The sequence below is a fragment of the Rana temporaria genome, chromosome 7 (genome assembly GCF_905171775.1).
Source record: "Rana temporaria chromosome 7, aRanTem1.1, whole genome shotgun sequence".
Lineage (NCBI taxonomy): Eukaryota > Metazoa > Chordata > Amphibia > Anura > Ranidae > Rana > Rana temporaria.
This window is the reverse complement of record NC_053495.1, coordinates 139,956,183-139,978,793: the sequence shown is the minus strand read 5'-3', so window position 1 is coordinate 139,978,793 and position 22,611 is coordinate 139,956,183. Positions and strand designations below refer to the sequence as shown.

Here is a 22,611-nt window from a genome sequence, read left to right as displayed (position 1 = left end):
GTCCTATTGCGGTGATTTTCCTTCCCTTCCTGACCCATAGACAAAACAGGAAGTGACAGGAAATTTCCTCCAAAGTAAGTGAATCATGGGATGTCACCAGGGTCACCACAAATGGTGTCCCAATTAGAAGATTTCCACTCTATTCCTGTTCCGGTGTCAACTTAAAATTTGGGTTTCCATGATAACAGTAAACAGGAAAAATAGAGAGGGTGAAGCTTGCTAACCACTGTATCCAAAACAAAAAAAAAAGTGGTCCCTGATATCACCAAAGAGCTGAACATTAATGGTTATGAATGGTATATAATGCTACAGAAAACTTTCAGATGGCCAGATAATGCCAGCATTCTACATGAGCAACTGGAGACTGCAGGCGTGCTGCAGGAGACAGAGAGTGCACATGAGTGTTACCTAAGATTACTGGAGATCATTGCCATTACAACCATTTTGAAAATCAGAGCTCTTGAATATGTGCTTTCTGCAGTCCCTTAAAAATAACTAGTGCAACAATTAATATTGCTTTTTGCAAGATTCATGATAATAGATAATAAAATATGTAAAACGAGAAAAGGGAATAAGTGTCATAAAAATATGAACCTGTACATAACTACACCTAATCATTTCATTAGTAGAATGAAAATGCTCTTTCACTGACCTAAGTAAGCACATAAGTAGGCTGATTGAAAATTGACTAATGGGTCACAGGTGTTTTATAAAAACATACCAAAGGTTAGCATGCAGCCCCTGAACCCCAGCATGGGAACCAACACTGTAGAACACCTTCCAAGGGTGTTCCAGGACAATATTCAGATATCTCTTTACACTCCAGTAGTATTTAATTAACGCATAAATATAACTAAATACTCCATGCTTTCTTTGGTCCCTATGATTTCCAGCAATGTTTTGGGGTCCTTGGAGGACAGTTTGGTTGGTGTTCTTCTATTTTGGTTTCCTGCACAGTAGCACATGCTATATACCTAGCTGTAAATTACAGTTCCTGTCTTGAAAGTCTTCAGTATGTGTTCACAGTAAGATTAGGTCTCAAAAAGCAATAGTGTTAATATCTATGACGTCTTGGGTGACTAGACCTCTGGAACCAATGCTAAGCCCCTAATTTATTACTCTGCACCCTCCACCACCTGAATAATTTTCAAATCTGCTTAACAAAAGACAGGCTATCTATACATATGAAAAGGTTCCGAAAAAATTATCCTGAAAAAAATGGATATATCGACACATGGGTAGCCATGCTATGATTTCCAATCCATGTAATGCTAATATCATATAGTCTTGCAACAAAAATGCAGGCAACACAAAGCGGAGGATAGTTTTTTCACAAATCAGCTGGTTATGGACTTTTAACCTAATAAATATAACATTTTACCACTTACTGTTTTTTAAGTATTTCCTGGCGAACAAACCAAAGCATATTAGGTCATTTGTTTTGTTATCTTCTAAACCTTAAGCTGCTTGGACACAGTCCATATGTTGATCTTTCTTTTGGGGTAGATTATCCAATTCATTTGCACATCAGACACTATGAAATATTTCACATTCACACTGAAGGTCACATTGAGTGTCTGGATAACAAAGATGAAATAAAGATTGAAAATGTACTGTGCTTTCTTACTTTTAAGGAGTCTTGCTGACAATATCTCTTTTAATATTTACAGGGAGTCCATCAACAACATAACTCAATGACCTGGCTGCAAGTCTAGTCAGTTGACCAGGCTTTGAAGATTTGGAGGGACAGATGTGTCCTATATGATTATTTATTTATTTTACTTAAATTACGCCAACTCTTTACAAATTACATAAAAAGGTTCAGAGCTGTCCTTGTCCTTGAAGCAGTTCCTGTCCCTACTAGTCTATCAACAGATATGTTTTTGAGCAGTGGAAGTAAATTGGATCATCCAGGGGAATCTTCAGAAAACATAAGAAAACCATAAAACATTTGTGTAGTTAGTGTTTACGTGGCATATGAACCCAAGGACTTAAGTGGCAAGGCCAGAAATCTAACTACTTGGTTATTGAACTGCCAGACCAGATAATCAACAGGGAAAATTAGGCAGGAGTTTAGGGCCCACTGAATGACCAAGGTAGTCCTGCTACAGCCTTTATGCTACTACTAAACCAGAGAAATAGCACAGATGGTTAAAACTGTGGATCTGCCTGTCACTTCACAAAGAAGGATGCACATGTAGACAGCTGGTGTCAGATGGGGCAGGCCATGCTAGTACAAAACATGCAAATCGGAAATTCTTAATCAATGTCAATATATGAGATGGGGGGGGTTGAGTGATGACTACCTTGCCTTGAGCCCCAGTCTCTGTGTGCTATTCTAAGTAGCTCATAGCCCCAAACCATGCATAAATTTACTTTAGTTACCTGGCACACCGCTGCTTTTTTTATGTGCAAGAGACTAATAATCATGCTACTTTTAAGCCCTGTACACACGGTCTGACCTTTGTTCAACCAAAATCACATCGGAATTCCGACAGAATTCCATTGGAGTAAAAGAGAACATGGGGCCAGATCCACAAAGAGCCGGCGTAACGTAAATTTTTCCATTTAAGTTACACTGCCTTAAAATTTCTACCTAAGTGCCCGATCCACAAAGCACTTACCTAGAAATTTTGGGCTATGTAACTTAAATTCCGCCGGCGCAAGGCGTTCCTCTTCAAATGGGGGCGATTCCCATTTAAATTAGGCGCGCTCCCGCGCCGGGCGTACTGCGCATGCTCGTGACGTCATTTTCCCGACGTGCATAACGCGAAATTACGTTACGCCGAGCTTTGTGGATCGCGTCGGGTCAATAAAGTTGCGTCGGGGAAAAAAAAGATACGGCGAAAAAAAAAAATTCAAAACAAAAAAAAAATCGCGTCACTGGACAGAAGGGTCTGCTTTTACATGGTGTAAACAGTTTACACTTTGTAAAAGCAGCCCTAATTTTGCGTTTGCAAACTAAAACTTACAGAGAAAAAACGAAGCGTAAAAGCTTTGTGGATCTCCGTAAGTGCTAATTTGCATACCCGAGGCGGCATTTCGACACGAAATGCCCCCAGCGGCGGATGCGGTATTGCATCCTAAGATCCGGCAGTGTAAGTCCCTTACACATGTCGGATCTTCTGCCTAACTATGGGAAACTGATTCTGTGGATCAGTTCCATAGTTAGAAACAGGGATACGACGGCGTAACAGCAGTTACGCCAGCGTATCCCTTTTGAGGATCTGGCCCATGTTCTCTATCTAAACTCCGACGGAATTCACCGGAATTTCCGATGGAAATAATCCGATGGGGCATACACACGGTCAGAATTTCCGATGGAAAAAGTCAGTCGGACTTTTTTCATCGGAAATTCCGATCGTGTGTACGGGGCATTACATGTTTCTATGCTTAAAAAAAAATAGGATCGCCCTTTTCATATATTTTAATGTAAAACCATGGATAAGCTTGCTTTTCAGATCTCTACAACCTCTGGGGAGCTCCAAAAGCTGGCATGTAGTGATATGCAAATAGCGACTAGCACTTGGCCCTTATTCACCCGCAACCACCTACTTAAATGTGGAAAGGATTCCTCCCACCTCATCCTCTCCTCTATAGACCCATCATTGAGATGGATAAACTAACAAACAACAATAATTGGTATTGCATGACGGTCATCTAATGCCATTAATGTCGAAATAGTATGATAAGGAAAATTGTCAATAGCCTCTTCTGCATACTGCCCAAAAGTAGCTGCGCAGATAGTAAACCGCCCACTCTATGCCTAATGATCAGAATTAGGATATGTCCACTCCCAAAGAATCCAATGCAGAGAGCATTATCCTGGTGTTCTCATAAACACATAAAGTACTTCTGGCAGTGGGTTGGTACAGTCACAGAATTACAGAAGGCAATTATAAGGTGCAACATTTGAAAACTTTCAGAATTTTTAAGTAATTCTACACAACCTAATAAACCATGTGGATTACATCAATCAAGAAGGGATACCAGTAAAGTCATTACACAATTCTCAAAGGTTCAGAATGAATGCGTGCAAATAACAAATCTGATCACATGGAAAGTACCGTAATGAACAGCTAAATCTCTCAAGCAATATGAGAAAATACATGCATAAATAAATTGGCTGTTCTGAAACAACAATTAAAACAGTTGCTTACACCATTGTTTTTCTTAAGTTTGGATCTGTTCACAGAAATCAATTTGACACATTTTCTGGAAAAAATTAGCTAAAAGTCTTAGCTTTAAAAAGGAAAAAAAAAAAGCTTGTTTGTTTGCCTTCTTCTACGCTTACATTTATATTGTTGCTTAGTAGCGTGTGAGCTCAGAGAAAGGGGGAGATGTCTGAGACAGTTTGGCAAAGCTCTGATCGTTCCTATCCATCCAGACACAAATAGGAAAGACAAGCGTTTTGATTAAACACACATTGCAAAAGAGTACATTCTAAAGAATGGTCATTTATCAGAACTTCAAATTCTAATAAGATATCATGACATAGGAAAAGAAAAATATGTTCTAACTGTCCAATTTGAAAATACACACAGCAACCTAGGGGTGTATTTTTGTATTACTTTATGAAAAAGCCTACTAATATTTCTTAAAATTAACATTTATGGTCATAAGACTTAACTAATTCAAAGTGAATCTCTACTTTACATATGCAGCGCAAAGCTACAGGTTCACTTAAATACAGACCTCCATCCACATCAGTGTATACCTACCTCATCTTGGCTCCCTGCTATTCCATTTACCTGCTGGCAGTGAAAGAGATGCCCTGTGTAAGCTACAAGTCTTCAAAGTCATATATTACAAAGGAGTAAGAACTGGTTGTAACATTGTCACATGGAGTGACTTACAAGCTGCTCTATACCCAGAAGTTCCAGTTGTTTTCTTGGGCACCTGAGAGTGGTAAGGCTGAGGCCTCGTACACACGACCAAGGAACTCGTCGTAAATGAAACATCGTTTTTCTCGACGAGTTCCTTGTTAGGCTTGTCAAGAAACTTGACAAGCTTCTTCTTTGCGTACACACTGTCAAGACCAAATCTCGTCGTTCTCAAACGCGGTGACGTACAAACACATACGACGGCAGGGGAAGTTCGATTCCACTGGCACAACCCTTGGGGCTGCTTTGCTAATCTCATGTCTACTGCGTGTTAAGTAAAAGTTTGGAAAGAGACGATTTCCACTTTTCAGTCTGTTACAGCGTGACGAATGTGCTATCCCGTCGAGGAAAAAGAGAACTTGTTCTCTTTTTTTTCTCGTCGATTTCCTCGACAGTTTTCTCGAAGAAAAACATACACACAACCGTTTTTCTAGGCAAAAAAGCTCTGCCACTAAGTTTCTTCCGAGTATGCGTCCACTTGATTCTGAGCATGCATGTTTTTTTTCTCCGTCAAAGTTCCATACAGACGAATGGAAATTCCAATAGAATTTTTTTTCATCAGAAAAAAAAAGAGAACATGTTCTCTTTATAAGTCCCGTCAGAAATTCTGATGGAAAAACTCTGATGGGGCCACACACACGGTCGAAATATCAGATGAAAAAATTCCGTCTGACTTTTTCCATCGGAAATTCTGAACGTGTGTACAAGGTATTACACTATTCTATTCTATGCAGACCAAGGTTCATCCCATTCATAAAAAAATGTGTAGCCATTGAAGTCACACAGAGTTCTCTTTGCTCAAAGAAGTTTTGAGAGGTTCTAACCTTTCTTTACACCTGATCCAAAAAATGTTTTATGTTTTGGCTGGAGTTAAACTTTGAATACAAATCGGTGCATAAATTGAACAACCCAAGCATAAACCATAAGCATGTTTGCCACTAAATGTGGCTTCATCATGGGAGGAAGGAGGAGGGGCCCTTAACAGTAATACAGCACTTACATTTTATTGCAAGGTCTGCTTTAAGGAATCTCTGTGGTTCATTTGTGATGTCATGTCACGTATCGATGTCGGTCCATGCGGTTTGCTTATCCGACAGCGCAGAGATTATTGCTACTTTGTACCCACGTAATGTGGTGTTAAAAAATCATGTTTTTAATAAAGAGGCAGTTTTTTTTTAATACATACTTCACAATGGGAGACTGTTTCTTTTGCATCCATGAGTGACATCGGCTGGTGTGAGCATCTGTTTCCCAATGTGGAGCCCATTTGGATTTGTCCTGCTGAGTTCGGTATGATCATTTATATCATGATGGACCGTCTTATTTGGTAAGAGGTGCTTTTGAACAGTCTCACATGGTGGTGGAATCTCCTTTATTATGGTGGATCCTAATACACACATTGAAGGAAATTAAATTGTAGCCACATTTTTTGGGATGGATCGTTTATGAATGGATCATCATTAAATAAGGACTGTTTGTGCTTTTTCTGTCCTTTCTTGTCACTAGCGAATTGGGCTTTTTTTTGTGTTATTCACTTTCTTCTTTAATTAACTGATTACTTGCCTGTATAGTGATTTATTCACATATTTTTTTGTATTTGATGATGTTTATATGCTTTGAGTTTTTATTATCTTTATTTTTTCTTGACCAGTTTTTATTAGCGCTGCTTTTTGGTTTACGACTTCGTCTTGGTTCACACATATGCAATGTGGGAACCATTGCATCTAACTCGCATTCCATTCACACTGCTCCCTGCGAACCGCTGCGGGTGTCAATAGAAAGTAAATGACACCCCCAGAGCAAAGCAGAATGCAGTGAGAACTGTCGTGCTCGCCCCCTCCCCTGGAATACAGGAGAGTCAGGACACTCTCTACATTGCAGATAGAGAAAGGAGCTGTGTGTTAGTGGGCGTCCTGACTCTCCTGTAGTTAAGGGGAGGGGTGGAGCACGACACTCCACACCAGGGAGAAAGCCTTGCATTACTGTGTCGAGTTACAGACAGAAGAACAGGAAGTGAGGATTTCTCAGAAGAAATAAGGACATTTAAAAGCAAAATCGAAGGATGAGGTAAGTGAAGGAGGACTGCACTAAGGTAAAGGAAGCTATTTAGGATTTTTTTTTTTACCTTTACAACCACTTTTTTTTTCCCCCTTTCCCTTCCCATACCTTGTCCCCCACTTCCCCTTCCTCTTCCCCCCCCTCCCCTCACCGGTGTCCCACTCTCTCCTAATTGTAATTGTTACTATCAGAATTCTTACCTATACCATGCCTTATCCAGAGATTTCCGTATTATCCCCCTTGTCCGCCGCAAGGGGTCATTTGCTCGGGCTGTCCGATGCCGCACATGACCACCTAAACATTGGGTAAGCTATGTTGTTGTATTATTACTCCCTTTTATGCTGTAATACTGGCTACTGTTGCATTATTATATTTGCTTAAATTAATTGTATTGTTTGCTTTATAGATTGGTCTTCTTGAGGAAGCGGTTATACCGCAAAACTAGTCGAGGCACAGACCAGTCTATATGTTTGTAATAACAGATAATTCTTGGGGGGACCCTTGAGTCTCTGTTCTTTCAATTTTAATTATGCAACCTTTGTAACAATTTTATGTGTAATAAAATTCTCTTTTATACATATGTATGTTGTTTATTACCAAGTACCGAAACAGTCCATCAATTCCAGGGGGAGGGAATGTTACAGGGTCAGCATTAGCCACTGTTAATTGTCCCTGTCCCCCTATCCTTTTTGTTTCTATATTAATCTGGATAATGGTACGCATTAAGATTAGCTACTTTGTTTATATGAGGCTATACTCAACACACTTGCACAACCCCTTTAAGTATTGCAAGCCTGCAAAATACAAACCCCTAGTCAAGAAAGGGTTAGGAAAAGAAGAGGAAAATTAAGAAATTTCTGGTGTTTTGGTTCCAGAAACAGATGGCTAGACATTATCAAAAACATACTATAGAAACATCTGGTTAATACAAATGATCATTATGTATTAGCACAGTATTCGCTTCTTTGTTGCTGGTTGGTACAGCAACGCATTGTTTGTTGGTACTCTGCGATCCTCATCCACACTGTAATAGTAATCTTTGTGCAATGCTCTCTGCCCCCCCCAAGCAAAAAACTTGATTAGGCAAAAGATCTCTTCTCGTGACTTATCCAAACCCAGATCTTACCTACAATGTGCAGAAACCTGAGATCAGAGCGGGCTGCCCAGAGCCGCTCAAATCCTATTACTGCAAGTTTTGCAGAAGTTTCAAATATGCCTTTTTCTGCACAGATGTGATTCTACTTTACAAAATGACATGATTTCCAGATTCTGTTTTTACTTCATTTCTATTCCCCTCTTCTTAAATGTCACGACAAAGACAGTGATATATCTTCTGAATTTACATTTCACTATGATTTAGGCTACTGGAAGAGAACTCTGTATAAATAACAGATCTGACATATTGAAAAAGCAGACATTGAGAGGAGACAAATCTGAACTACACAAGTTAGATATACTTAGTTAAAGGAAAGCATCACAACATATGGCTACGTGCTGGGGAAGGGATCATCGCTCCAGGTGGATGTGTGGAAATTACACTCTCCTCAAGGTGGAAGCAGCAGGTACAAGCTAAGGATATAGCAACTAGTCATAGCAATGACTAAGCACTGTTGAGAGTGTGAAATGCGTCAGTTTGTTATCCTGTACCCTGCTGTGGTTTGTACTTCCGTTATTTTGCACAATAAATATGTTTTTATAGGAGTGCGGCTGTCCAGACCTGACCTCTTCTAATTGCTATATGGTTACATGCTAACATCATGGGTCATGTCTATCAGAAATGCTGCTGCCACCTAAACCACCTTACCAACCCTTCAGTGTCCACCACCCCTCTGTGCCAATCCCTGCAGTGGCTTCTGCTTAGCCCAAGGGATACAACTAAAAATATGAACAACATACAAAAGCATACACACTTCTGCCCCAAACATCACCATCCCAGTCTCAAATTATCACCCAAACCTTTCACTCCGCTCTTCCCAACACCTCCTGCTCTCTTCTTGCGCTTCTTCTACTTCTACCTAACAACTGATCCTTTCTTTCTTCATAAGCTCATCCCCACACAGTTATTGCTCCCCAGATTGTTAGCAGCCCCCTCACCCTCATATCTTGATCTGTAATTTACCTGCTTGTACTTGTCGGGGGTTCAAGCGTAAAAGTGGAACTTCACTCTCTCAAACAACTTTGACTGTTCTTAATCCTTATGCCACTAGCATTACTAAATATAGTATATCGTATTTACTCTTTTTTTTTTTTTTTTTACATTTCTTCAGTTACTTCCTGGTTTCCATTCCCTGGCAAATGATGTCATACATCCCAGAAGTCTTCAGGAGGGGAGGAGGGGCTTTCTCAGCTAAGCACATCCTCCTGCTTTCATGCCTGAGGGCAAATGTATTCCAGGAATTAAATGCTACACTAATCATCTGCCCTTACTAAAGATGGCCATGGCCAGAAATGCTAGGGGGCTGTATTTCAAAGTGATTTCTCAACAAAGTAAAGCATGGAGACATGGATGGATTGGGGAGTTTTTACTCGGCGTAACATTATCTTTCACAATATAAAAAAGTGTGAAAGCGCATATAGCCTCCCTAAAAAACTGTTTAATTTTGATATTCCTGTGTTTTGTTTTTACACCTTACAAACTGATCTGGCCAAAAGTAAGATGTTTTAATGATTGAGGCCCACTCACATTATCTCAGTCCCACCAAAGGTTTAAAGTGGATGTAAACCCTCACATATATCCAGTGAAGTGAACAGCCTCAATTAATACACAGAGATGAAACAAATCTCCCTACATAAGTTTTACATGTATATCTGCTGTCTTCGGCTTTATATATTGTTTAGAAAGTGCACATCCTGTTTTTCTCTTCCTGTTCCAGCAGGGGGAGGGGAGTCTTGCCATACACTGTGGGACAGCTGACTGGAGGAAAGGCGCACACCACCTCTCCTTATAGGCAGAGACGTGCAGAGCTGTGCTGTGAATTGACCAGCTGTCTGCTAATCTTTTTTTAGACACAAATTTCAGTCTGGTTTTATCATGTGTGTCAAAGAACTTGTTAGAAGTTATCAGGCAGATAACAGAAGAATGGAGCAGGAGAAAGCCACGGGACTTAGGGCTTTGGAGAGGGATAAAAAAAACACTGTAGATATATGTGCCCAGTTTTAAATTTCATGAATCGGGTTTACATCCACTTTAATACAGCTCTGGTATGTAAAATATGCTGTAACTTTCTTTGAGCCAGAACTGCTGTAAAAGGATTGATGGTCTCTGCAACGTATTAAAAATAACCTATATCGGGTGTTTTTACACCCCCCGAATACACGCTGATTAACGGTGTGTCAATGGAGGGGAGGGGGGAAATATTTTTTTCCCCCTCCTTTCCATTCTTTTCGATTATTTGGATGTTTTTGTTCATTTTCTTTTTTCTCCGGTTTTTCTCCCGGACACAAATGTTATTAAACCGGTTTAAGATAGCCTGTGATAAGATGAATATATGCCGGTTCTTTCTATGTCTTTTCCTCCATAACCTGATCTTTCTCTTCTTTTCTCGAGTTCACTTCTCTGTTGGTGCATCCCCCTCCCGAAATGAGATACAACTACAATGCCCGGGACGTATCGAGCCTGAGTCCTCGAAGCTTCAAAACCGTGAGTACAGCCTGCCGAATCACCATGGCTGACGGGCCGCCTGTCAAATACACCATTCTTACACATAATGTGCAGGGTATCAATTCCCCCACTAAAAGAGCGAAGGCCTTCCAGCAATATCACAAGATGGGGGTGGATATTTTTGCTCTTACAGGAGACACATTTTCAAAGACTTCTGCCCCTAGATATTTAAATGCGAGATACACAACGGTGTATTCGTCTAATGGCCCTGATAAGAAACGTGGGGTTGCTATTTGTTTTGCCAAGAAGGTCCCCATTCACGCCTACCACTGTACTTAGAGATAAGGAGGGTAGATATGTCATGGTGGTGGGGAAAATAACGAGAGCGAGGTCACCTTCCTGTCGTACTATGCTCCTAATACGGGTCACTAACTTTCTTTCACACCATGTTGGAGACCATAATGCCCCATGTGGCGGGCCATGTGATCCTGGGAGGGTGATAGCAACACGTCGCTAGATCGGGTTCTTGATAAATCGAGCTCTGAGAAGGGGATTTTTAAAACACGCCTCTAGATTGAGTGGGGCACTGGCGCGTCTTCTACATAGTTACGACCTGATAGATGTATGGAGGGATGCTCACCCAACTGATAGGGACTTTACACACTACTCTTATGTACACAGGACATATTCACGCATAGACCATGTGTTCACGTTCTCTCCCCTGCTTTCGTTTTGTCTCGTCTGCAAAGATACTCCCAATAGCATGGTCGGATCATTCTTCGGTTCAAGTAGTGCTAACTGATCTTTGGGCTAAATCAAGCCCACCATCGTGGCGTATGAACGAATCACTGCTTAACGATCCGATCTTTGAGGGAGAAATTGAGCGGGCGATACAGAACTATTTTAGAGAAAATTTCTCTTCAGTCTCCTCCCCAGTGACGCTATGGGCGGCCCATAAGGCCACGATTCGGGGCACGTTTATACAGCTTGCCACTAAGGTTAAGAGGGAGCGTGAACGCATGATATGTCAACAGGATGAAGAGTTGCGGCGCATCTTGCGTGAGCAAAAATCTAACCCACACCTCGATTTTAGATCTCAAATCGATGAAGCGCGTACAGCTCTGAATTTGAGTCTTACTACGAAAGCGGAGAAATATCTAAGGTGGTCGCGCCATAGATTTTACTCCTTGGGAGACAAAACCGAATAAATTGCTGCAAGAAAACTAACACCTAGGCCGTTAATCCCGCTCTCCCTAAATTACGTCTCGGGACTGGCCAAGTCACCCAGAACCCCCACAAAATACTTCAAGAGTTTTCGTCGTTTTTCTCCAAACTATATAAATCTTCGGGTGATTTTAATCAAAATCAGGCAGAGGCATTTTTGCGAGATATACCCATCCCCAAGTTAACCAAAGACCATGTAGATCTAATGGAGGAAGAATTTACTATAGAGGAAACTGTGGCGGCCATTAAATCCCTGAACCCTTCTAAATCGCCTGGTCCGGATGGGTTTACTGGACACTATTACCGTAAATATACTGAAAATCCTAGCACCGCGCCTTTGTGCCTTTTTCAATGGGTTGCGAAAAGGGCTCCCTCTCCCCGTCACAGGAGATAGGGCGTCATACATGTCATCCCTAAGCCTAATAAAGATCATAGTGATTGCACAAATTATCGCCCAATTTCACTGATCAATGTGGATCTTAAATTACTGACAAAAATACTGGCCACTCGTGTGAACTCGTTTCTAGCTCGATATATCCACCCGGACCAGGTGGGGTTTGTACCACACAGACAGGCCCAGATCAGACTAGGAGAATCATTGACATCATATCCGCGATAAATTCGGGTTGGGATGGCGGCGGACGGAGGGGAGCTCTACTGCTCTCGTTAGACCTGCAAAAAGCGTTTGATTCCCTGTCTTGGGACTATCTTTTTTTTATACTAGGACGATACGGGTTTGGCGCAAGATTCCTGACAACACTCCAAACAATATACAGCGCCCCTATTGCAAACTTGCTGGTCAAGGCTATAAGTCCGGGATATTTCTATAAATAGGGGTACCCGACAAGGTTGCCCGCTATCTCCTTTGTTGTTCATCCTGGCTTTGGAGCCCTTGGCGACCAAGATTAGAATACATCCTGATATATTAGGGGTTAGTTGTGGAGGGCGGGAGCATAAATGTGCGCTGTTCGCGGACGACATGTTGATGCTCCTCTCCTCCCCGGTCTCCTCACTGCCTACTCTAAACGCGGTGCTGGGACATTTTGCGGCATTTACAGGTTTACGGGTCAATCATTCCAAATCCCAGGCTCTTGGCATTTCTTTACAACCCCATGTAGTTCGTGCTTTGCGCGGACACTACTCTTTTAGCTGGCAGGAAGAGGCACTCCCTTATCTGGGTATTTACTTAACTCCAACCCTTACTACGTTGTATCAGAAAAACTACCCCCCACTGTTTCGAAAGTTGCTGGAGGACCTTCAAAGGTGGTCAAACAAACCCCCGTCGTGGTTCGGCAGGCTGTATTCGGTCAAGATGACCATTTTACCAAAGGTGTTATACCTTTTCAGGGCCCTCCCAATAGCTGTAGTTGGGGCGGACCTCAAGAGGTTTCAGGCTAAATTACTCGAGTACATATGGGACCATAAGAGGCCTAGGGTGAACAAGAAGACACTATACTCTCCGAAATCGGGCGGCGGTTTAGGTATGCCGGACCTTCTAAAATATTTCCATTCAGCTCAACTGGCCCAGTTGATCCGATTTCATACTGGTCGGTCCAAGCCGCTCTGGATGGGGTTGGAGTCCTCTCTGAACCCAGACAGAGAGGTCAGCCACCTTATGTGGCTGAGGGGACGGGATAGACCATCTATGATGTGCCCGTCGTTATCGTTTTCCCTGGGCCTCTGGGATCGCTTGTCAAAAACTTACGGATTCAAGTCGCCACACACTCCGATGGCGCCCTTATTTCACAATCCCCTGTTCACCCCGGGTCTCCGTCCCCAGGACTTCTCCTGGTGGACCAATAAGGGTTTATTGAGGATAGCAGATCTGTGCGATCATAAGGGGGCTTTGTCAAAAACGGTTCTGCAGGAGAAATACGGTCTTCCGAACTCTGAATACTTTAGATATGCTCAAATTACGCATTTTCTGGAATCTTTAAATCGCACTTCTGATCTTACTACATCTACGGCTATGGAACAACTCTGCAGAACCTTTGACAAACACTCTGGTCACATATCATTGATTTATGGACTGCTGTCTTCTGGTACCCAAAAAATGGCCTATATGACTAAGTGGGAACAGGATATTGGTATGGAACTGGACATGGCGGACTGGAGTAAGCTGATCCAGGGAGCCTCTAAGTCATATATCAACACCTCTATAATAGAGGCTAATTATAAAGTACTATTGCGTTGGTATATGGTACCTGCACGTATTGCTAGCTTTGTCCCGGGGGCGTCTCCGCAGTGCTTCAGGGGGTGCAGTGCGGATGGTACTATGTACCACATTTGGTGGACGTGCCAAAGGGTGAGACGTTTTTGGATACGCACTTATAATTTTATCTACTCTCTAACCCAGGTGAATCTTGTTAAGTCGCCTCTCCATGCACTGCTGGGACGCCTGGTGGAGGGAACAACAAAACACTTGAGAAAACTGATAGCTTTTATCTTTGTGGCAGCTAGAATAACCATTGCGAAGTCTTGGAGGTCCCCCACTGTCCCATTTTGTCTACTTAAGTCTAAATTGTCTTGGATTATGGTGAACGAGAGGATGTCAAGCCATTCTGAACGACAGAGTAGCGGTTTTTGACAAGGTGTGGGACCTTGGATCTCTTATCTCACGACGGTACATTGATCTGTGCCAATGAACGGGTTTATACTATTCTGATATCTCCCTCTCGCCGCCGGGGTAGGGATGCACCATCCTCCCTTTTCTTTTTTTTCCCTTTCTTCTTCTCTTTTCTTCTTTTCCCTCCTTTTCCTCTCTATCTTGCTTACTTCTCTTCCCTCTCCTTTTTATACATTTATAAGGCTGTTTCCCATGGTTAATATATTGAATCAGCTTTAACTGACTGTTACTTGTTGACCCCATGGGTCTAGATAGTGCCTCAAATGACAGACCCGGGGCAGGGTCTAAGTTATCCGTCATGATAGATGATTGCAGTAAGAGTATTAAAAGTTGAGTTAATGATTTGCTTGTGACCTGCAAACATTTGTATCTATGCTAGTCCTCCGAATAGAGGCTATGATTGTTTCTCCCCCTCCCCCTCTCTTTTTTATTTCTGTACACCCTATTTTTTTTTTTTTCTCTCTTTTTTTTTTGTCTTGAAAAAAAAATTTAATAAAAAACTATTGGAAACGAAAAATAACCTATATCCAGTGAACAAATTCAATAAATATATAACTGCTCTTCAAAATGCATTGATACAATTGCTCTTAAGCAGAGTTTCACCCAAAAGTGGAACTTACACTTTAAGCACTCTCACCCCCTTTACATGCCACATTTGACATGTAATTTTTTTTTTTGGGGGGGGGGGTTCGGTAGGAGTGGGACTTCCTGTCCCACTTTCTCCTTCCGCCCAGGCGACTCCTCCGCTCGCCGTTCTCACCGCGGTTCTTTTGAAAAGAGTGTCTGTACACTCGGGCGTCAAGAGATTCTTGCCAAGAATCTCGTCAGGAAAAACAAGGGTTTTTTCCTGACGAGATTCTGGCCCTTGTGTACAGGGCTTTAACTCCATGCAAACTAATAAATACAAATATGAAATATATAAAAGGAATCTTGTTTACTTGCAAAAGGATTTGTATCTCTGTCCATCCAGTTCTGAGATTTACACTGCTCTACCTCACAGCATAGCCCTGTTTGTCATAGAAAACCTGTTCTTTTCTCCACTGCAGTTTAGTAACACTTACAGATTGTGTCCCCCCCCCAGCCTGTGGCTGGCCAATAAGTTCATTTCTTCACCCCCTTGCTCTCTCTTGCTATTAACATGGTTTTTGCAGTACAGCCCATCTTATCAGCTTCTTGTACTGCTTCTCCCTTCCTCAGTTCAGAGCTGCATTCATTTCTGTCTTGTTTATTTGTCTGAAATTCATATTTAAATTACACCACATTATACATTACACAAAAAAAAACCTAAGCGGTCAGAAAACCTGCTAGGTACCCACCGTGAGCAGGTCATTTCCTATAGTACAGAATGTGTAAAACTGCCATCAAAAAGCTGGCAGTGTTACCAACTCCCTAAGACCCAAAATAAAAGTTACATCATTTCATCTTGGCTTCCAAGTTCTTGTTTCCTAAAGAATTTGTACAAATGCAGTTTTAGCGTCTAGAATTTCCACCTTGCAGATTCCATTGACTTCACAAACCACAAATGTGCTGCCTTAGCTGTTGTGGTTTCTGTGGGTCTTAGAGGGGCTATAGGGAAACAATATTAGCAATTACCTGAGATTTGATTCCTTATAACATGCCAACTTGTGAAACAATCTATGACACAGGCAAAAAACTTGGAGCCCCGAATACAGCTAAGCTTTTTTTTTTCTGAAGGAACTGCAGAAAGGTTAAATCATTTGCCATGTTTTTACTGTTATCTGGGTTCTCATGGTGATACTGTAATGATCACTGGGGTAACAAAACATTTTTTTCTGCCAGTAACCTTATGCAACCCACTTCCTGTTTCTTGTCTGGTAAAAAGCCTAGGCTTATGGCATTATGCACAGCTCTCTCTCTCACTCTCGTGAAAGTTTGCAAGGAAGTGAGGGGGGATGAGTCATAAGATGACCAATGAGAGCTGCAGAGCTGGAGGTGTGCGTGTCTGTGTAAATCCAGGAAATTAACAGGCAGCAGCTTCAGCTTCAGCTGCCCACAGTTAAAATGGTTGCCGCCAGACTCAGTGGAGGGAGATTTCTGCAGCATATTTGACAAGTACAGAATCACAGTATATATAAAATAATATGCAAAGTGGTTTGAGGGAAGCTTCAGAATGGAAAAGATGTTTTATTACAAATGATGTAAACAGACAGTTCCTCTTTAACCACTTAACCCCCGGACCATATTGCTGGTCAAAGACCAGAGTACTTTTTGCGATTCGGCACTGCATCGCTTTAACTGACAATTGCGCGGTCGTGCGACGTGGCTCCCAAACAAAATTGGCATCCTTTTTTCCCCACAAATAGAGCTTTCTTTTTGTGGTATTTGATCACATCTGCGGTTTTGTTTTTGCGCTATAAACAGAAATAGAGCGACAATTTTGAAAAAAATGAATATTTTTTTACTTTTTGCTGTAATAAATATCCCCCAAAAATATATAAAAAAAGTTTTTCCTCAGTTTAGGTCGTATTCTTCGACATATTTTTCGTAAAAAAAAAACGCAATAAGCGTTTATTGATTGGTTTGCGCAAAAGTTATAGCGTTTACAAAATAGGGGGTATTTTTATGGCATTTTTATTAATATATTTTTTTTTACTAGTAATGGCGGTGATCAGCGATTTTTTTCGGTATGGCGACATTATGGCGGACACTTCGGACACTTTTGACACATTTTTGGGACCATTGGCATTTTTATAGCGATCAGTGCTATAAAAATGCATTGGATTACTATAAAAATGCCACTGGCAGTGAAGGGGTTAACACTAGGGGGCGGGGAAGGGGTTAAGTATGTTCCCTGGGTGTGTTCTTACTGTGGGGGGGTGGCCTCACTAGGGGAAACACTGATCCTATGTTCATACATTGTATGAACAGAGGATCAGCATTTCCCCCCCTGACAGGACCGGGAGCTGTGTGTTTTTCACACACAGCTCCCGGTCCCCGCTCTGTAACGAGCGATCGCATGTGCCCGGCGGCGATCGCGCCTGCCAGGCACGTGTACGGAAGTCGGGGGCGAGCGCGCCCCTAGTGGCCTGCGAGAGAGCCCACGTAGTATGACGGGCTCTCGCGCAGGAGAGCCAACCTGCCGCCGTAGAATGACGGCGGCAGGTCGGCAAGTAGTTAAACAAGCTGAAGTTAGAAGCTGATTAGCTACAATGTACAGCGACACCAGATTTTTCACTTTCCGGTTTTAGTAAATCAACCTCACAGGGTCATATTAAAAAGCAGTGAATCTGGCATTTAGCAAACAGTGATTGATTCTCTACCAGAGAATGTTTGGTGAAAACCACATTTCTGTTTAAGACCCGCCCTGAAATTTTTGAGTGGGGACACTAGTTCTTAGGGCCTGGGGGGGGGGGGATTGTATTCCCCTAATTTGCAAAGATTTCCTCTCACTTCCTGTTTGGCTATGGGGCAGGAAGTGAAGGGAAATCTATGCAATGGGACAGGGATGGTAAACAAATACACTGACAGGGGCTATAACCCACCCTTACTCTATCCAAACTGAAAAAAAAAGTGTTGCCTATAGTTCTACTTTAAGCACAATTTGCTAATAATTTTATGGAGAGGACTAAGGCCTCGTACACACGACCGAGGAACTCGTCGGGCGAAACACATGGTTTTCCTCATCGAGTTCCTTGTTAGGCTTGTCGAGGAACTCAACAAGCTTGCTTTGCATACACACTGTCAAGACAAAATCTCGTTCTCAAACGCGGTGACATACAACACATACAACGGCAGGGGAAGTTTCATTCCACTGGTTAAACTCTTGGGGCTGGTTTTGCTAATCTCATGTGTTTGCGTGTTAAGTAAATGTTTGTTAAGAGACGATTTGCACTTTTCAGTCTGTTACAGCTAGAAAAATGTGTTATCTCCATTACAAACGCTACTTTTACTCCCGTCTCATACTTTATTCTGAGCAAGCTCGGGTTTCTTAGCATACACACGCTCAAGTTTCTCATCGAAAACCAGCCCGACGAGGAACACGACGACCAAATTCAGACTCCCGTCGAGGAAAAAGAGAACTTGATCTCTTTTTTGCTCGTCAAGTTCCTCGACAGTTTCCTCGATGAAAAATGTACACACGACCGGTTTCCTCTGCAAAAAAGCTCTCCCACCAAGTTTCTTGATGGATTCTGCCGAGGAAACCGGTCGTGTGTTAGAAGATATAACCATGCCAACCAATGGTGAGGCAGAAAACATATAGCACAGTGAGGAAGGTTTGTAGTCCAGGATAATAGGACAGTCAAAATTAGAAGCAGCTTGTGTTACACTAATAGTGTAGCACAAGCCGGCGGGGACTCTTTCCTTGCTGCCCCCATACAAAGTGCTGACCTAGGCCTGGGCCTTGTTGGCCTAGGCCAGGATACAGCATTGAATAGACCCCTTAGTATAAGTTAGATAAAAGAAATTTTAAATATAAAATTGTATAAAAATATAAATTATATTACTAATATTATGTTCCAGACAATTTAATAAATTGTTTGCAGATTATCAACTCTTTCAAACTACTTCAAAGCCAAAAAGATTAGTATTGGTTTTGGGTTAATTTAATGTTAAAGCGGTTCTCCACCCTAAAGTGGAGTCCCGCTGATCGGAACCCTCCCCCCCTCCGGTGTCACATTTGACACCTTTCAGGGGGGAGGGGGTGCAGATACCTGTCTAAAGACAGGTATTTGCACCCACTTCCGGCCCGGCATTCACGGGCAAAAGACGGGCATTCCGTCACATCCCGTCACCCCCCCCCCCCCGTTGTGTGCTGGGAACACTCGGCTCCCAGCACACAGCGGGAGCCAATCGGCGGGCGCGGCGCGACTCGCGCATGCGCCGTAGGGAACCGGGCAGTGAAGCAGCAGCGCTTCACTTCCTGGTTCCCTCAGCGTGGAGAGCAGCAGAGAGACGAGCGATCGCTCGTCCTCTGCTGCGATCGGCGCTGGACTCCAGGACAGGTAAGTGTCCTAATATTAAAAGTCAGCAGCTGCAGTATTTGTAGCTGCTGGCTTTTAATATTTTTTTCCCATGGCACATCCGCTTTAAGAAGAAAGCCAACATTGTAGCGGGGGTACATTTTGTAGCAGGAATAGAGTGAGGCCTCAGGATAAAACTCAATGGTAAGGTAGTTACTTTTAATTAGCACAAGGGACATTACCCAAATTGTATGTGAAGTGTGCCTTTTGCTGCTGTCAAAGTGGAAATCTAAAGTTCTCTGTCTCCCTCTCATATACTACAGTGGTAATCTTCTGGTGCTGCAGGGGTTAAAACCAAAGCTGGACCTGTGATAGGCAACAATGAAGAGTGCCGACTATTCCCACCCTTTCCGTTCCCTCCTCCATTAATAGATGCTGTACTAAAGCTTCCATAATTGAAAAGTGCTCTATGAATGGAGGATTGGCACATGAATGAAAGGTCATAGTTGTGCACTTTTGCTTAATGCCTGTCACAGATCCAGCACTGGTATTAACCACTTGAAGCATCAGAAAAATAACACTGTGGGGTAAGGGAGGGGGTGGAAAACTACAGATTTTCACTATGAAAATTGACAGCAGCACAAGGGACACTTCATATTAAATGTAGATAACGTCCCTTGTGCTGATTTAAAAAAAAAAATTAAAGTGTTGCTAAACCCACAATCTGTCTGTATATGCAGAACAGCATGCTTGTTATACTCACTGTGGAACTCAAGGGGTTAATCCTCTGAATTGTGTAAAAAGGCTGTTTTATCCTGTATGCACAGATCCTCCTCTCCTGTATGGTCTATCTGGGGAAGGCCAGCAAACACAGGCAGAGTAGCCAACCTGCATGTGCTCAGTTGTGTCTTTGAGGCCGGAATCACACTAGTGCGTTGCTTTTTTGAGCTGCGTTGTCGTTGCAAATTTCTCTAGAGGGTGTTCTGCAGATCAACTGCGGTTTAGCTGCAGATCAGGTGCGAATTTGGAGACCTGGGAGAAGTTCCGGGTGAGAGGAGAGTGGGGGAGAATTGTATTGAGCTGAATGAGAGAAATTCCTGCAGAGAACTGAACACATGTGCGAATTAGATGCGTACCCATAGAAGATAATGGGACTGAATTCGCACCTGAGCCGCACCGCAAGACATAAAAACCGCATGCGGTTTGGAGGCAATACGCAGTGCGGATGCATCGCACATATGTGAACCAGCCTCATTGAAAACAATGTATTTTGAAATGTCCTGCGAATTAGATGCGGTTTAAACCGCACTCAATTCGCATAGGTGTGAACCTGGCCTTAAGCTGGAGAGAACATTTACTTGTTGATTAGAGCTAGCCAGGTCACATGATATTGACATCACACATGTGAGCGTGTATACAGGCTGAAGTGGAAATCTCCTCCTACCTGAACTTTCACCACTGGGGAAACTGTGCAGTTGATAATGTAACCGTGGTATGGAGATCATCCAAAAAGTTATATAGTGGCAATATTTTAATGTAAAAAGAAGATTTATTAGCTGTGGGGGAGGGGCAGCAGATGAACTATTTTCATATTTCTGGGTTTAGTAACACTTTAAGGTTTAAGGTTTCATTTTAAAAGGAACAGGGTAAGGGTTTGTTTTAATACTTTTAAAGCGGTGAATTTTACTTTCACCAAACATTCATTGGTGGTAAATCAATCACTGCAGAGTGACAGCAGGTCACCAATGCTGGGGTGGATGCCTTTTGCAATCCCACTGACACCAATCATGGGGAATCATTCCTCCCACTGACTACTGATGCAGGGACATTTTTTACGTCTCCTGACTGCTGCCAGAGAGCCAGAACTTTTATTTCCAATTACCACCAAAAAAGGCACACTTTTTAATTCTAATGAAGCATGGGCATTTATTACTCCCATTGATGTCAGATTTTTTTTTAACATTCGATGAAGTTGGGGCATTTATTATTTACACTGGCGCCAGGGCATTTATTACTTCCACTGACACCGGGGAATTTATTATTTCCAATGACCACCAATAAAGGGGCATTTTTACTCCCACTGACCGATGTCAGGGCATGTGTTACTTTCACTGACAAAGTTAGTTGGTCATTCAATCCATAACATTTCAAATATGTGCTTTCCAGATGTTTGCTGCATGAATATAAAATGTGAAAGAACTGCTGAGTATATAAGGATTGCTCTACACTAGCCAATAGCTAGGGGGCTCCATTGAGACATACAAGTTTCTGGCTTGACATCACCACTGCTTATCTACTACAAACAAATATAACATCAATTACTAAACCGTGCATGTTCACATTTCAGTAATCAATCAATAATTAAATAAAGACAAGTATTAACATGTAAACAATAGACCATTAAACCTGATTGTGTTTACTCGTGCACCATTGAACTATTTCTGGTTTTCTATGATTATTAACAAAAAGTTTAATAAGTAATAACTTTGAAAGTAATTTTCCAAAATAGCTTTAGATGAAACTAACGTCATAAACCACAATACCTTACTGACCAGAACTTAGCACATACTGATGCTTTTAATAGTCATAACAAAAGACCAACTTAACGGTTTTAACAGTTTAAGGCTGGGTTCACACTGCTGCGAATTCTTTTGCGAATTTGAGCCGTTGCAATCGTTCAAATTCGCAAGTTATTAAAATATCATTTTTTTTTCAAAATTGTCGCTCTATTTTTGTTTATAACACAAAAAATAAAACCAGCAGAGGTGATCAAATACCACCAAAGGAAAGCTCAATTTGTGGGAAAAAAAAGGACGCCAATTTTGTTTGGGAGCCACGTCGCACGACCGCGCAATTGTCAGTTAAAGCGACGCAGTGCCGAAGTGGTTAAGGAATCAGAAGGTGCTGGCACAACAGCATTCATAGCAACTATTGATGGCACCTTCTATCAATGGCTGTTAAGGAAGCAGAAGGTGTAGGTACCTGCCTCGTCATTAATGACGAGTGACTTCACCCGGCCCCATTCATTTGCTGGATGGCCATGTAGACAAAGAGGCAGAGGTAGTGCTGATGTCTCTGACCAGATTTGGCTACATGACCACATTTGATTAAAGATATTACCTTAGGAAACACCATCCCTTTGTGTAGATTTAGAGATGGTGATTGGAAGATGTCAGTCAGTAATGAAAGAGCAATGGGAGCAGATTGTGTCTGCGGCCAAAGGATTTTTTTAATCACCTACTTAATATGACAGCTTCTTGTCAATGGTTGTTAAGCAATCAGCAGGTGCTGGATCTA

At 42.1% G+C, this 22,611-nt stretch overlaps 1 protein-coding gene across 7 annotated transcripts in view; it reads right to left on the bottom strand.

The window, feature by feature from the left end:
• The window catches only part of TGFBR3 (transforming growth factor beta receptor 3), a 301,195-nt gene that overhangs the window by 13,265 nt on the left and 265,319 nt on the right, over positions 1 to 22,611 (bottom strand). For 5 of the 7 annotated variants that reach the window (XM_040360043.1, XM_040360045.1, XM_040360049.1 and 2 more), the window contains one exon: positions 6,070 to 6,270. The exons of the other annotated variants lie outside the window; for them this stretch is intronic. In XM_040360043.1, the coding sequence (XP_040215977.1) occupies positions 6,071 to 6,270 (200 nt within the window). In that variant the 3' untranslated portion in view covers position 6,070. The remainder of the gene's footprint in view (positions 1 to 6,069; positions 6,271 to 22,611) is intronic. 7 annotated transcript variants of the gene reach the window in all.